The following is a 16,989-nucleotide window of genomic DNA, read 5'->3' as shown; positions in this document are numbered from 1 at the left end:
TCCAGGTGGCTGAAGTAAAGAACACAGGTTTCCTTCTCTCCCCAGTTCCCAGAAGGGCTTTCTTCTCAGGAAGAACAAGACTTCAGATTATCTCATCCTGCCCCCCGCTACCTATTGCTAAGACTAAGTTCTGGGCAAGTGCAGTAGAGAGGTAAGAGCTCTCTTATTTTACCTAGCCCCTAAATTTTGGACAAAGACTCTTTGGGCACAGCACCACTGAGAACACTGGAGTACTGACCACCCACACCCCAGCTTGTGAGGCAGTGATTCCACCACCAGGAAAGGCCAGCAGAGAGACTTCAGACTGCTGCCAAGCTCCTCACCCTGTCACCTAGCAGTCAGTACCTAAAGCAAGGGTGTCACTTGGGAAAAAGTTTGCCACTGACCCTATCCCAGTTTCCAGAGCCCTGGCTGAGAGACTTTACCTAAGGATAGAAACAGATGCTAAAACAGTCAGGCTCAGTGGTTCACGCCTGTAATCCCAGCACTTTGGGAGGCAGAGACAAGAGAACTGCCTGAGTTCAGGGTATTGAGACCAGCTTGGGCAACTTGGTGAGACTTCAGCCCTACAATAAAGCAAAAAATTAACCAGGCACGGTGGCACGCACCTGTGGTTCCAGCTACTTGGAAGGCTGAGGTGAAAGGATCACCTGAGCCCAGCAGGTTGAGGCTGTGGTGGCCATGAGTGCACCAGTGCACTCCAGCCTGGGCAGCAGAGTGAGACTCCAACTCCCGACAAAAGGAAACAGATGATAAAACAGATAGCTCCTAATATCTTTCCAAAGGAACTGACTTCATTTGTACCAGGAGCATGGAGAAGCTCAAGCCTAAGAGCATTTTTAGGAATAGGAATAGGAATGTGGTGAAAGGCAACTGGAAGAAGATTCACAGATATAATGAAGACATAGTCTAGAACACAGGTAGATAGTCTGTAGGAAAGAAGAGAAGAATAAGAAAGCTGGGAGGACCCTTCCTGGAGTCAGGACAAATATCAAAAATGAACTCCAGAAATTAGTCCTTCAAATAAGCTAAGATGTAGATTAATTTGTAGGGCAATTTGTGATCCAAGGCATAGCTGAAAACATTAGTGCAATCAGGCAGCAGTCAGATGAGTTTAAGTAGTTAATGTATTTGCTCAAGGAAAGAGGTGAAGAAAGAAAAGTTAATAGCACTGTCACCCCAAAATGACTGGGGGCATACCCAGAGCTGTGCCTCCCTGAGGAGTAATATAAGAGGCTTAACACTGTGGGGACAGGGGAGAGCCCAGCCTGGAGAGGAATAAAAAGCCATCACTAAAATAAATGACCCTATCAACAAACAAATAACCTAGTAAATAAAAACAAATCCTTCAGGGAGAAGGGACCAGCACCCCGCTACTATATGGTCATTCCTCAGCATCCATGGAGAATTGGTTCCAGGAGCCCCTTGGATATGCAAATCCACAGATAATCAAGTCCCTCATATAAAATGATGCATCTGTATACAATTTACACACATCCTCCCTCCACTTTAAAACATCTCTGATTACTTATATTACCTAATACAATGTAAATGTTATGTAAAGTGTTTTACATATTTGTATTACTTTTTACTGTTGAATTATTCTTTTTTATTAATATTATTGATGTGCAGTTGACTGAATCTGCAGATACAAAACCCACAGATATAGAGAATTGAATGCAAGCATCTAAAATGTCCAGTTTCTAACAAAAACATAAGAACATATGTAAACAAATAGGAAAATATGACCCAAATAATGGGAAAAAGCAGGCGACAAAAATTGTCTGAGAACAGTGCAATGTGAGATTTAACATTAAAAGACTTTGAAGTAGCTATTATAACTAGAGAAAAGCATAATAACTGAAGCAAAGGAAGGAACAATGATGATGTTATATCAAATGAAGAATATAAAAAAAGAGATGAAAATTATTCAAAAAGAACCAAATGGAACATACAGGGAGATTAAAAGTATAATAACAGAAATAAAAATTCACTAAAGGGGCTCGTGTAGATCTGAACTGGTAAAAGGAAGAATTAACAAGCCTGAAAATAGATCAGTAAAGATTATGAAAGGTGAAGAACAAAGAGGAAAAAATAATGAAAAAAAATGAACATAGCCTCAGAGAAATGTGAGACATTTCTCTGGCATTAAACATACCAACATACAAGTAATGGAAATACCACAGGAGGGAGGAGAAGGAAAAGATACATGTAAAGAAATAATGGTTGAAAACTTTCTAATGTATTGGAAAACAATAACGTACATATCCAGGAAGCCCAACAAATTACAAATAAGATAAACATGAAGAGATCTACAAACAGGCACATTTTAGTAAAAACATGAAAATCCAGAGACAAGAAAATTTTGAAAGCAGAGTGAAAAACAACTTGTCACCTAACAAACAAAATGCAATAAAGTTTACAGCTGACTTCTCAGTGGAAATAATGAAGTCAGCAGGCAATTGGATAACATATTCAAAGTGCTCAAAGAAAAAAAAAATCCATCAACCAAGAATACCATAACCTGCAAAGCTATTTTTAAAAATATATAGGCAAACTAAAGGCTTTACCAGATAAACAAAAACTGAGAGAATGTGTTGCTAGTAGGCTCACCTTATAAAAGACACTAGAAGTTCTATGAATAGCAAACACAAGGAATAACACAATTATGCCTGCTCTTACCATTTCTATTCAGTGTTGTACCAGAAGTTCCAGTCAGGGAAATTAGGTTAAAAAAAAAAAAGAAAAGAAAAGCATCCAGATTGAACCAGAAGAAAAACTCTCTATTTTCAAATGACATGATTCTTTATATATATATACATATATATTTAGATATATATTTTTTTAAAAAGAAATGCACAAAAAAAAAATGAGAATAAATAAGTTTAGCAAGGTTGCGGGATATAAAATCAACACACAAAAATCTATATATTAATAACAAACAATCCAAAAAATTAAATAGCAATTCCATTTACAATAGCACCAAAAGAATAAATTTAATAAAAGTGCAAAATGTATACTCTGAAAACTATAAAACATTGAAAGAAATTAATGAAGATCTAAATAAATGGGAAAAAATACCATGTTCAAGGATGAGAAGATGTAACATATTAAGATGACAATAGCCTGGGTGTGGTGGCTCATGCCTGTAACCCCAGCACTTTGGGAGGCCAAGGTGGGAGAATCATTTGAGCCCACGAGTTCAAGACCAGCCTGGGTAACATAGTCAGACCTTGATGCTACAAAAAAATCAAAGAAAATTAGCCAGGCAAGGTGGCACATGCCTGTAGTCCCAGCTACTCGGGAGACTGAGGAGGAAGGATTGCTTGAGCCCAAGAGTTTGAGGCTGTGGTGAGCCATGATCACGCCTCTTGTACTCCAGCCTGGTTGACAGAGTAAAATCCCAACTAAAAAAAAAAAAAAAAAAAGACAATACTCCTCAAATTAATCTACAGAGTCAATGTAATCCCTATCAAAATCTCAACTGACTTCTTTGGAGAAATTAACAAACTAATTCCAAAATTCATAAGGAATTTCAAGAGCCCCAAGAATAGCCAAAACAAGAAGAAAACAGAAAGACTCAGTCTTCCTGATTTTAAATCTTACTGCAAGCCAATGATAATCAAAACAGTGTGGTGCTGGCAAACAGACAGACATATAAATCAATGGAATCGTACCCATACACCTATAGTCAACTGATTTTTGAAAAATGTGCCAAGACCATTCAATGGGGATAAAATAAAAACAGTCTTTTAGACATATTTCATCTGGACAACTGCAGAGGTATGTGCAAAAGAATTAAGTGAGACACTTATATCATACAATATACAAAACTACATCAAAATGGATCAAATGCTTACTTTTAGAGGTAAAACTATCAAACTTTTAGAAAAAAACATAGGGGTAAATCATCATGATCTTGAATTTGGCAAAAGCTCTTATGTATAACAATAAAAGCATGAGCAACAAAATAAAAATAGATAAATTGAAAACCAACAAAATTTAACTGCTATGGGCAACCCCTTCAGATCCTCTCCCACTGTGGGAGCTTTTCTGTCCACTCAATAAATCCTGCTTAAAAAAAAAAAAAAGTAACTTCTGTGTTTCAAAAGACACCATAAAGTGAAAAGACAACTCAGAGGATGAGAGCTAATATTTGCAAGTTACATATCTGATATGGGTTTAATATTATATATATACAATATATATGTATACACACACACTCTTATGACGCAAGAATAGACAACCCATTTTAAAATTGGCAAAAATCTGACATTTCTTCAAGAAAAATACATAAAAGAACCAATAAGCATATGAAAAGATGCTAAACATCATTAGTCATCAGATAAGAGCAAATCAGAAACATAATGAAGTACAACTTGACACAAACTAGGCTGGCTAGAATCAAAATGTAAAAGAATAACAAGTGCTGGCAAAATTGGAACCCTCTGTATAAGGGAATGTAAAATGTTACAATCCTCAGTAGGTGGGAATACAAAATGGTACAGTTGCTTTGGAAAACAGCCCTGCAGTTTCTCAAACAATTAAAAATAGAGTTACCATATGACCCAACAATTCCACTCCTGGATATATACACAAGAGTATTGAATACCCAGAAACTTACATACAAATGTTTTTAGCAGCATTATTCATAATAGCTAGCAGGTGGAAATGACTCAAATGTATATCAATAAACAAACATTAAACAAAAATGTTAAATGTTACTTGGCCATAAAAAGAAATGAAGTACTAATACATACTACAACCTTAAAAACATAAGGTTAAGTGAAAAAAAGCTAGTCACAAAAGAACACATATAATATGACTCTTTCCATATCAAAGTCTAGAGTATGGAAATCTACATACAGAAAGTAGTAAGTGGTTGCTTAGGGCTGGGAGTAGGAAGACAGAAGAACAAATACAGGGAATAAGAGATAATAGTTAAAGAGTATAAAGTTTCTTTTTGTTTTGTTTTGGTTTTTTGAGTTGGGGTCTCATTTATTGCCCAGGCTGTAGTGCAGTGGCATGATCACAGCTTCGAATACCTGGGCTCAGGCCATCCTTTCTGCCTCAGGCTCCCAGGAAGCTGGGACTATAGACACACGCCACCAAGCCTGGCTAATTTTCTGATTTTTTTTAATAGACACGAGGTCTCTCTATGTTGCTCAGGCTGGTTCTGAACTGCTGGGCTCAAGCAATCCTTCTGCCTCAGCCTCTCAAGGTTGGTCTCTCAAAGTGCTGGGATTACAGGTATGAGCCACTGTGCCTGGCCTGAAGCTTCTTTTTGAGGTGATAAAAATGTTCTAAAATCAACTGGCATGATGGCTGCACATACTTGTTAATATATTAAATGACACTGAATTGTACACTTTAAATGTATTCTTTGAATTTTTAGTGGATTATATCTTAATAAAGATTAGTAAATTTGAAAAAAATACCAGGACATGAAAAAAAAATTTCAAAATTCTTTTGAATAACACATATAATATTCAAACAAAAACCTGACAAAGACTGCACACACACAAAAAAAACTAAAGGCCCATGTCACATAGGACTATAAACATACCATATTATCTACACCTCATAGAATATTTTCCAAAATATTTCAATATAAAAATTATAAACTCTAATAGAAAATTTGGAAGCATTAAAGACCATGCTGATAAATTCAACCACATAAAAATAAAAATGCTTTGCACAGAAGTTTACATAAAATCAAAACACAAACAAACTGTGGGAAAAAAAATCTGCAAATCATGAAACACACAGAACGTCAATTATTCTGATATATAAAGAATTCTCAGAAATTGATTAGAAAAAAAATTTTTTTAAGGCCAGTGAATACAAATAGTATTTTTTAAAAAGTAATTATGAAACTAAAGCATAAAAATAGTTGCTTAAACTTACTCTCAATAAGAAAAATAGACCACACATGGTGGCTCACACCTGTAACCCAGCATTTTGGGAGGCTAAGGAGGGACTGCTAGAATTCAGAAGTTTGAGACCAGCGTAGGTAATATAGTGACACATGTCTCTATAGAAAATCAAAAAATGAGTCAGGCATGGTGGCACATGCCTGTAATCCCAGATACTTGAGAGGCTAAGGTAGAAGGATCAACTAAGCCCAGGTGGTCAAGGCTGCGATGAGCCATGATCACGCCACTGCAGTCCAGCCTGGAAGACAAAGAGAAACCCAGACTCAAAAAAAAACAAAAACAAAAACAAAACCTCAATAAGAAAAATGAAAAATAAAAGGTCAGGTGCAGTGGCACATGCCTATAATCCCTGCACTTTGGATGGCAGAGGTGGGAGGATTGCTTGGGCCCAGGAGTTCAAGACTAATCAAGCAACACAATGAGACTTCATCTCTACAGAAAAAAAAAAAAATAGCTGGGTGTGACGGCATGTGCCTATGGTCCCAGCTACTTGGGAGGCTGAATAGGAGGATCACTTGAGGCCAGGAGGCTGCAGTGAGCTAGGATTGTGCCACTGTACTCCAGCCTGGGCAACAGAATGAGACCATATCTTAAACAAAAAATAAAAATTTAAAGAAAGAAAAGAAAACAATACTAAGATAACTTTCCCTCCATCAGATGGGAAAAATCCAGCTGCGTGAAAATATACTGATGGGAAGGGGGCACTATGAAGAAACTGGGACTCATATACATTACTGGTAGGAGAATACAAAATCTCTATAAATGAAAATTTGACAACATCTATCAAAATTTAAAACTGTTTATCTTTTGACACAGCAATCACACGTCTGGAAATTTATCCTATAGATATACTTACAGACATGAAAAATGACTATGTATAGGCTTATTCACTGCAGTTTTGCTTGAATTTTTTAAAAAAAGATTAGAGACAAACTTACAGTGGATTTGTTATATAAATTATGCTTTAGACATACCTCAGAGATATTACAGGTTTAGTTCCAGACCACTGTGATAAAGCAAATGTCACCATAAAGCAAGTCACATGAAAGTTTTGGTTTCCCAATGCATATAAAAGTTCTGTTTACACAATACTGTAGCCTGTTGAGTATACAATAGCGTTGGGTCTAAACAAATGTACATGCCTAAATTTAAAAAAAAAACAAAACTTCATTGTTAAAAAATGCTAAGAATCGTCTGAGCCTTCAGAGAAATATAATATTTTGGGGGGGAGGATACTGCCTCGATGTGAATGGCTGCTGATCAATCAGTGGTTGCTGAAGTTAGGAGTGGTTGTGGCAATTTCTTAAAATAAGATGACAACAATGACAACAATCTTACTGGCTGCATCAACTGACTCTTCTTGTTGTAAAGTATTTCTCTCTAGTATGTAATGCTGTTTGATGGCATTGATCCACAGTAGAATTTCTTTCAAAATTAGAGCTAGTCCTCGCAAATCCTGCTGTTGCTTTATCAACTATGTTTATGTAATAGTTTAAATCCTTTATTGTCATTTCAACAATGTTCACAGAACAGGACAATGTTACTTCGCCAGAAGTAAATTCCATCTCAAGAAACCACTTTCTTTGTTCATCCACATGAAGTAACTCCTTATCTGCTGAAGTTTTATCATAACATAATTACTCCTCCCACTGAAATCTTAAACCACTCAGTCACGCATTAATTCTCGTTAATGTTGATATGCTGACCTGCTCCCATGAATCACAAATGTTTTGAATGGCATTTAGGTTGATGAATCCTTTCTAGAAGGATTTCAATTGACTTTGCCTAGATCCATCAAAAGAATCACTGTCCATAGCAGCTACAGCCTTACACAACATATTTCTTTTAAATGTAGAGACGAGGGCTCATCAAGTTGCCCGGGCTGGTCTCGAACGCACAGACTCAGGCAATCCACTCACCTCAGCCTCTCAAAGTGCTGGGATTACAGGCTGAGCCACCAAGCCCAGCCTTCATATTTCTTAAATAATAAGACTTGAAAGTTGAAATTACTCCATAGGCTGCAGAATTAATATTCTGCCAGCAGGCATAAAAACATTAATCTTGTACATCTCCATCAGAGCTCTTGGGTGACTACCATGCATTGTCAATGAGCAGCAATATTTTGAAAGGAATCTTTTTCTCTGAGCAGCAGGTCTCAACAGTGGGTTTAAAACATTCAGTGAACCATGTTGTAAATAGATGTGCTGTTATCCAGGCTTTGTTTTTCCACTGATAGAGCATAGGCAGAGTGGATTTAGAATCATTCTTAGAAACCCTGAGGTTTTCAGATGGTCACTGAGTACCAGCTTCAACTTAAAGTCAGCAGCTGCACTGCTCACTAACAAGAGTCAGCTTGTCCTTTGAAGCTCTGAAGCCAGGCATTGACTTCTCCTCTCTAGTTATGAAAGATATCCTGGATGGCATCTTCTTCCAATAGAAGTCTGTTTTGCCCACATTGAAAATCTGTTGTTTAGTGTAGCCAGCTTCATCCACGAGCTTAGCTAAATGGTTTCCTTCCTTAAACCACATGAACCAACCTCTACTAGCTTCCAACTTCTCTTCTGCAGCTTCCTTACCTCTTAGCCTTCGTAGAATTGAAGAGAGTAAGGGCCTTACTCTGGATTAGGCCTTGGCTTAAGGGAATGTTGTAGCTAGTCTGATCTTCTATCCAGAACACTAAAACTTGCAGTAAGACTTTTTCTCATTCGTATCATTCATGTATTCACTGGAATAGCATTTTTAATTTCCTTCAAGAATTTTTCCTTTGCATTCACTACTTGGCTGACTGGTTGGCACAAGAGACCTTGCTTTCAGGCTATCTCATCCTTCAGCATGGCTTCTTCACTAAACTAGTTTTTGATGTAAAGAGACAAACATGTAACTCATCTTTTCACTTAAAAAGTTAGAGACTGCTGTAAAGTTCTTAATTGGCCTAATTTCATTATCGTTATGTCTATGGGAACAGGGAGGTCCAAGGAGAGGGCAAGAGACAAGGGAATGCCCAGTCAGTGGAGCAGTTAGAATACACACACATTTATTAAGTTCAAAATCTTACAAGAGGATGGCTCGCAGCAGCCCCCCAAAATTACAATGGTAATATAAAAGATCACTGATCACAGATCACCATAACAGATATAATAAATAATGAAAAAGTCTGAAACAGTACAAGAACTACCAAAATGTTACACAGACATGAAGTGAGCACATGGGGGAAAAAAGAGAAGGCTGGAAGGGGGAGGAGATGGAAATGTGCGTGTGTTACATTTTATGGGTGTATAAAAGGAGGGGAGGTATAAGAATCTACATCTAAGTTTGCTTGTATATGCAAAGTCTCTGAAATTATGTAAAAAAACTAAGACTTTTTTTAATCATGAGGGACAGCTAGACAGAAGACAAGGATAGAGGACAAGTTATTCACTCTATACTTTTCAGTTCTTGATGAATGCACTCTCTATTCAAAAGCATAAAATATCGGAAAGGCACAGTTGGCTCACACCTAAAATCCCAAGAGCTTTTGGAGGCCAAGGTGGAAGGATCGCTTGAGCCCCAAGAGTTGGAGATCACAGTGATTGTACCACTGCACTCCAGCCTAGGCGTTAGAGTGAGACCCTGTCTCTAACAAAAAACAAATTAATTAATTAATTAAAATATAATAATTGAGTCACAGATAAAAATGCAACCAACGAAAAGAAAAAAACTAAAAAGAAAAAAAAATGCAACAAATATAGACCTTAGAAACTGGAACCTTGCAGAAATAGGAGGTATTATATGTTAACTAACATTAGGTACAGTGAAATCTTCCATTTTAAATAGAAAGATAAAATTATTCCAAATAGAGAGTAATATGTGGTGAAAAGGTCAACTGTGATAAATAACGCATGTATATTGACATACAATAAGCTACATTAAGAAAGCAGAACATTATAATACACTGAAAAATAAGATAAATAAATGAATATAAAATCCTAAAAATTCTTTAAGCAAATCATAGCTGGGCAAGAAAAGAGAAATGGGGAAAAGAGTGGAAGAAAGAAACAGAAAACAATGAAATGGCACACCATATCAATAATTACCTTCAATGTATGTGATTTAAATATATAATTTAAAACTTAAGGATTGTCAGAATGGATAAAATCATACCATATGCCATCTAAAAGAAATTTCAAATGAAACACAACTAGATTGAATGCAAAAGGATGGAAAAAGATATACCATATGAACATGAATGAAAAGAAAACAGGAGTGGCTATATTAATTACAGATAAAGTAGACTTTAGATTTTTAGAAGGCAAAAGAACTCACTCTATCCCATCAACATGATACCTAGTAGAATAGAAATCACTGTAGTTTATTACATGGATTAAATATATCAATGCAGGGTGGTTATCATCATTTGGTTTACATAGAAAATTTTACAAATTTAAGTTGAAATAAAACGCTAAGAATGGAAATAAGGTTAAACATCAGCCTTTACATTTAAAAAAGTAGACTTTAGAGCAAAGAAAATTATTGGAGAAAAAAAGGGGAAAGGGTCAGTACACAATGAGAAAGGATCAATATGACAGGAAGGCATGTTTCTAAATATGTATGCACCAAACAATAAACACATCAAAATACATGAAGCAAAAACTGAGGGAGGATTTTTTTTTTAAAGGCCTCACTCTGTCTCCCAGGCTGGAGTACAGTGGCATAATCACAGCTCATTGCAGCCTCCAATTCCTGGGCTCAAGTGATCTTCCTGTGTCAGCCTCCTGAGTAGCTGGGACTACAGCGTGTGCTACCACATCCAGCTAATTTTTATTTTTTTGTAGAGACATGTTCTCACTATGTTGCCCAGACTGGTCTCTAACTCCTGGACTCAGGCGATTCTCTTGTCTCAGCCTTCCAAAGTGCTGGGATTATAGGCTTGAGCCACTGTACCTGGCCTGAGAGAGCTATTTTTGAGGTATTAAAATCCAGCAATTATAGCTGGGGACTTTAATACCTCACTCTCACCAACTACTACACAGAAAACATAGCTAGAACTACTGTACATATCTGATAGAACTATAATACAGAAAATTCACTATGGATACAGGAAAACTGAACAATACACTCAAACAATAGAAACTAATTGGGGGTGTGTGTGTGTGTGTGTGTGTGTGTGTGTGTGTGTGTGTGTGTGTGTGTGTACACACTCCACCCAACATCAAGCAGCACAGATATCTTTTCAAGTATCATGGTACACTCACCAAAATGGAACATTTTCTGGACCAAAAACCAAACCTCGATAAATTTTTAAAAACTGCAATGATAGAGTATATTCTCAGACTAGAGTCTGAGAATCAAACAGAAATTAACGACAAAAAGATTACAAAAAATCTCCAAGTATGGAAATTAAACAATACAATTCTAAATAATCCATGGGTCAAAGAGGAAGTCTCAAAAGAAATTTACAAACACATAAAATTGGCTGGGAGAAGTGGCTAATGCCTGTAATCTCAAAACTTTGGGAGGCCAAGGTGGGAGGATTACCTGAGCCTAGGAGTTTGAGATCAATGTGGACAACATAGTGAGACCCATCTCCACACACACACACAAAAAAAGTATGAAAATGAAAATATAACATATTAAAATATGTGGGATGCAGTTAAAGCATTGCTGAAATTTACACCAAAGTATTTAAATAGGTGTAGATGTAGATGTAAATGCTAAGTAATTAAAAAAGAAAACCTGTTTTCAATCCATCAAATAAATCCCAACCTCAAGAAACCAGAAGAGCAAAATAAACCCAAAGAAAACAGAAGGAAGGAAATAATAAAGGTTATGACGTTAAAAACAGAAAAGCAATGATGGGAAAGATCAATAAAACAAAAATCTAAGCCAGGCTCGGTAGCTCAGCCTGTAATCCCACGCTTTGGGAAGCTGAGGTGAGTAGAATGCCTGAGCCCACAGGTTCGAGATCCGCCTGGGCAACTTGGCAAGACATCATCTCTACAATAAATCAAAAAATTATCTGGGCGTGGTAGTGCGTGCCCGTAGTTCCAGCTACTTGGAAGGCTGAGGCAGAAGGATCACCAGAGCCCAGCAGGTGGAGGCTGCGGTGGCTGGGAACGTGCCACTGCACTCCACTCTGGGCAACAGAGTGAGACTCCAACTCAAAAAAAAATCTAGTTCTTAAAAAATTCAATCTAATTGATAAACCTCTAGCAAGTGTGACAAAGAAAAGATAAAAAAGATACAAGTCACCAATATCAGAAATGAAATGGGACATTAACATAGATCCCGTAGCCACTAAAAGGAATTACCACAAATTTACTCATAAATTTCACAACTTAGAAGAAATAGACCAATTCCTTAAAAACCACAAACTACCAAAACTCAATCAAGATGAAACAGATAATCTACATAGTCCTATAATTTAAGGAAACTGAATTTATAAATTAAAAGTTTCCAAAAATAGAAATCTCTAGGCCCAGATGATTTCACTGGAAAATTCTACTAAACATTTATTGAAAAATTAACATCAACCTTATATAATCTCTTCCAAAAAATAAAAGAAATGAACATTTCCAAACTCATTTATAAGGTCAGTAATATCCTGAAACCAAAACAAAGACAGTACAAAATAAGAAAAATACGGTACATATACACGATGGAATACTACACAGCCATAAAAAAGAACAATCGTGAATTTTGCAGCAATCTGGATGGAACTAGAGTCTATAATACTGAGTGACCTCTCACAGAAACAAAGATCCGAGTATCACATGTTCTCACTCATATAATGGACCTTGAACATACAATGTAATACTATAAGAAAATGACTGACAGTACTGGGAAACTATGGGAGGGGGGATGGGATTAACAGTAGCAAATATCTGTCTGGGGAAGGGGAAATACTTCTTATCAACAGGGTGCCTGAATGAAACGTAATTGTACACCTAACCCTTAACTGTACCCCACAAAACCAAAATTAAAAATATTGATAAAATTAAAAAAAAGAAAAATACAGACTCAAATCTTTCAAGAATAAAGACATAAACTGAATCTAGCAATTTATAAAAAAATATATGTATACCATAACAAGATTCATTTAAGATATGCAAGGCTGGTATAACAGAAAATCAACCAATATAATCCAGCATAGCAGTAGATTAAACATTAAAAAACACATGATTATATAAAATGAACAGAAAAAGCATTTAACAAAATTCAACTCATTCATGATAACTCCCAAAAAACTAGGAAACAAAGGGTATTCTCTCAACTTGATAAAAAGCATCTCAAAAAACCTACAGCTGGCATCATAGTTAATGGTGAAAAACTGAACGCTTTCTCCTTAAGATCAGGAACAACAACAACAATAAAGATCAGAAACAAGGCAAGGATGTCCACTCCCCCTTACTCATACTCATTCAATATAGTATTGGAAGTTCTAGACAGTAAAACAAGACAACAAAAAGAAATAAAAGGCATATTGATTGAAAAGAAATAAAGTTGCCCCTATTTACAGACGAAACAATTATATACATATCCCTAGAACTTAAATAAGAGAGCTCAGCAAGATTAAAAGATACAAGAGCAACACCATTTTTATATACTAACAAAAAAAATATGGAAATTGAAATCAAAATGCCACTTATAATCACTCCAAGAAAATAAAATACTTTGGCATAATTCTAACAAAACATGTATACAGGAATTGTATGCTGAAAACTGTAAAACACTGATGAAAGAAGTGAATGATGACCTAAATAAATGAAGAGACATATTGTATTTGTGAACTGAAAGACTCAAATAACTGGTGCTGGGGGAAGAATTAGCATATCTTGTAAACATTTTCCAGTTACCTGATTCCTGTTTGATTTGGATGGTAGGTTTAATACCAGGTGGCAAAGGAGACTGCTGAGGCTGTTGCTGATGACATACGGGAGAAGGCTGGGCCACCTGCTGCTGTGTCTGCTGTTGCACTTGATGTAACTGCTGCTTAGGAGACTGTTGATGCTGTTTAGGAAACTGTGCCAGAATCTGAGTTGGCGCACCGACTAAGCTTTTGGGGGAAGGAAGTCTGGTTGATGCCATTTTGATTGCTGATGTAGATACACCTGTGGAAGAATAAGGTAAAAGAGAATTTGATAGGAAAGCATAATTAAAGTTCTTCTAGTTATTATAGTAGGTAATAATTTAAAGATTGGGTAAATCAATAAAAACTATGACTTACTGAGTACCTAGTACAAGTCAGATAAAACATGTGGTACCTTACTTATTTTGTATGTAGTCCTCAAACTATGCAAGAAAGGTACCATTGCTCTCAGATTCAAAAAATGAACTAATTTTCCCTTGATGAAGAGTTAGGGTGAAATAAAGTATCAGGCAGAATGTCCCAGATCTGTCTCTTAATAGATTTTCTGTTCCAAAATACAGGTTTTCAATGTGAGTAATGTAAGCAAAAAGCAAATTCATTAATTTTTGAATCTTTTTTTTTTTTTTGAAACAGGGTCTCACTCTGTTGCCCAGGCTAGAGTGCAGTAGCATGGTATCAGTTCACTGCAGCCACAGATCCCAGTTCATCACAGCCTTGGCTTCCTGGGTTCAGATCATCCTTCTGACTCAGCCTCCTGAGCAGCTAGGACTACAGGAGTGCACCATCACACCCAGCTAGTTGTTTTTTTGTTTGTTTGTTTAGCTTTTTCTTTAATTTTTTGTAGCAACAAGGTCTCTATGTTGCCCAGGCTAATCTCGACTCCTGGGCTCAAGTGATTCTCCTGTCTCAGTCTCCCAAAGTGCTTGAATTACAGGCATGAGCCATCATGCTCAGCCAATTTTTGAATCTTATTTGTAGGTAACGTATTTTCCAAATATTATTTTTCAGGTTCTAATCAGTCAATTTAAACATGAAAGCAGATAAAATAACTCCACTTAAACATTCATCTTTTGAACTATTGAGCAAGGCAAAGTAGCTTTTCTCTATCTCATTTCCAATAATCTATAAGATAAAGTTATTTTTTGAGAACTCTAACTGGATCATTAAATAATTATGTGAAAAGTTGTAAGGTCAGGCGGAGTGGCTCAGACCTATAATCCCAGCACTTTGGGAGGAGGAGATAAAACGATTGCCTGAACCCAGGGGTTTGAGACCAGTGTGGGAAATTTGGTGAGACCTCAACTCCACAACAAATAAAAAAATTAACCAGGCGTGGTGGTGCGCTCCTGCAGTTCCAGCTACTTGGAAGGCTGAGATGGAAAGATCACTTGAGTCCAGGAGGTTGAGGCTGTGGTAGGCATGAAGGTGCCACTGCACCCTAGCCTGGATGACAGAGTGAGATTCTAACTCAAAAAAAAAAAAAAAAAAAAGTTGTTAAGTAGACATATTCAGTATATAAGGTTCTTTTCAGTGCAGTACTAATATTAGCAAGCACATACAGGTAAGTAGTACTAGTAATGTTCCCCAAAGATATATGACTTTGAGATATTCTTCTCTCCCGGATTTTTCATCTGAAATTTTTTTGTTAATTCATCAACTACCCCAAAGGACTATTATCGTGAGTGAGTTAACTCACCAAATTCACTTTTTAACCACTGCTAAAACAATAAAAATAAACTAATAGCCTAATTCTTAAGTACTTAGAATGTTTTTTCACATCTTCCTCCACCACATTCCCACCATGACAAATATATTGCATTATAGAAAAAATTTTAAACAGTACCACATTCTTGTGCGAAATGTCTCTAGAGAATGATAAAAATGGAGGAGAATAAACCTGAAGAAGTCACTTTGCCTCTCCAGGCCTCAGCTTCCTCATTTTTCCTTGCCCTACAAGTCTGAGAGTTGTTGTACAGATCATATAAGACCACAGATGGAGGAACATTTTGAAAGAATGCAAAATGGTGTAGTCAAAGTCATCTGGAAGGCTTATCGACATTACTTACATAGTTCCCCACCTCCCTTGCCCCACACATCCCTGAATATTAGTGGAGCCGGGAGCCATTTGGTGACATGTGTGTGTGCTGTATTACTGAGTTGTGCTGAACTAGACTATCTGTAGAGCCTCCTTCAATGCCAACATTTTATGATTCAGCAAGTATACAATGTTATACAAGTGAAAGATATTATTTTTAAACTACCCAAAAAAGTTTAAACCCAGCTGGGCATGGTGGTTCATGCCTGCAATTCCAGAACTTTGGGAGGCTGAGGCAAGAGGATTGCTTGAGCCCAGGAGTTCAAGACCAGCCTAGGCAACATAACAAGACCCTATCTCTATAAAAAAATAAAATAAAATAATTAGCCAGACATGATGGTGCATGCTTGTAGGCCCAGCTACAGCTGAGGCAGAAGGATTGCCTGAGCCCAGGAGATTGAGGCTACAGTAAGCCATGATCTTGCCACTGTACTCTAGCTTGGGAGACAGAGTGAGACACTGACTCAAAGGTAACTCTATAACTGAACTATTTTATCTCCATATACTTCTGTGTAGGAAAAGTATCTGATGTAAAAGCATTCAGGGCTACTTTAGAATCAGAAAATTGTACTTAAATCATGCCTTCAACACATAAAGCATAACAGCTATGTGACACGATTAACGTACTTAATCTCTCTGAATATTTATTCATTTGATAAACATTTATTGACTAAATACTTGATGCTAGATCCTAGAGAGTCTATTTTGTATCCATAAAACCGTCGCTACCTTTAGGAAGGCTAAAGTTTAGAGAAGACAATTATCAGACAAATCTATCTTTACAAATGAATCAATGTTTCAATAAACACAAAGTCTTCTTTCTCTTCCTTTGCCATGAGCTTCCCAAACAACTGAATACTAAAGCCTTTAGGTGGCACAAAGCAACATGGACAGCAAAGCAGCTAAGAAAGTGTAGCCAACGTGGGGTACGAGAGCCCACTATGGAGACTAGCCTAGGATGGGAGTCAGAGTCAGTAGGATAAGGAGGGTGTCTACACTGCGGGCAGTTCACAGGACAGCTCAACATGTAGAGTTAGAACCCAAGTGAGAGTAAGTGGGCTTCTAGGAGTGTGAGGTACCTAGCACAGGACTGCAACGCGTTAAGCAGGGTG

At 36.9% G+C, this 16,989-nt stretch overlaps 1 protein-coding gene across 2 annotated transcripts in view; it reads right to left on the bottom strand.

The window, feature by feature from the left end:
• EMSY (EMSY, BRCA2 interacting transcriptional repressor) overlaps nt 1-16,989 on the bottom strand; it is a 104,033-nt gene that overhangs the window by 46,218 nt on the left and 40,826 nt on the right. Inside the window, exon 10 of one of the 2 annotated variants that reach the window (XM_008050411.1) lies at nt 13,769-14,023. The exons of the other annotated variant lie outside the window; for it this stretch is intronic. Within the exon in view, the coding sequence (XP_008048602.1) occupies nt 13,769-14,023 (255 nt within the window). The remainder of the gene's footprint in view (nt 1-13,768; nt 14,024-16,989) is intronic. 2 annotated transcript variants of the gene reach the window in all.

The sequence above is a fragment of the Carlito syrichta genome, unplaced genomic scaffold, assembly GCF_000164805.1.
Source record: "Carlito syrichta isolate Samal-C Ts95f unplaced genomic scaffold, Tarsius_syrichta-2.0.1 Scaffold145306, whole genome shotgun sequence".
NCBI lineage: Eukaryota > Metazoa > Chordata > Mammalia > Primates > Tarsiidae > Carlito > Carlito syrichta.
This window is presented reverse-complemented; position numbering and strand designations above follow the sequence as displayed.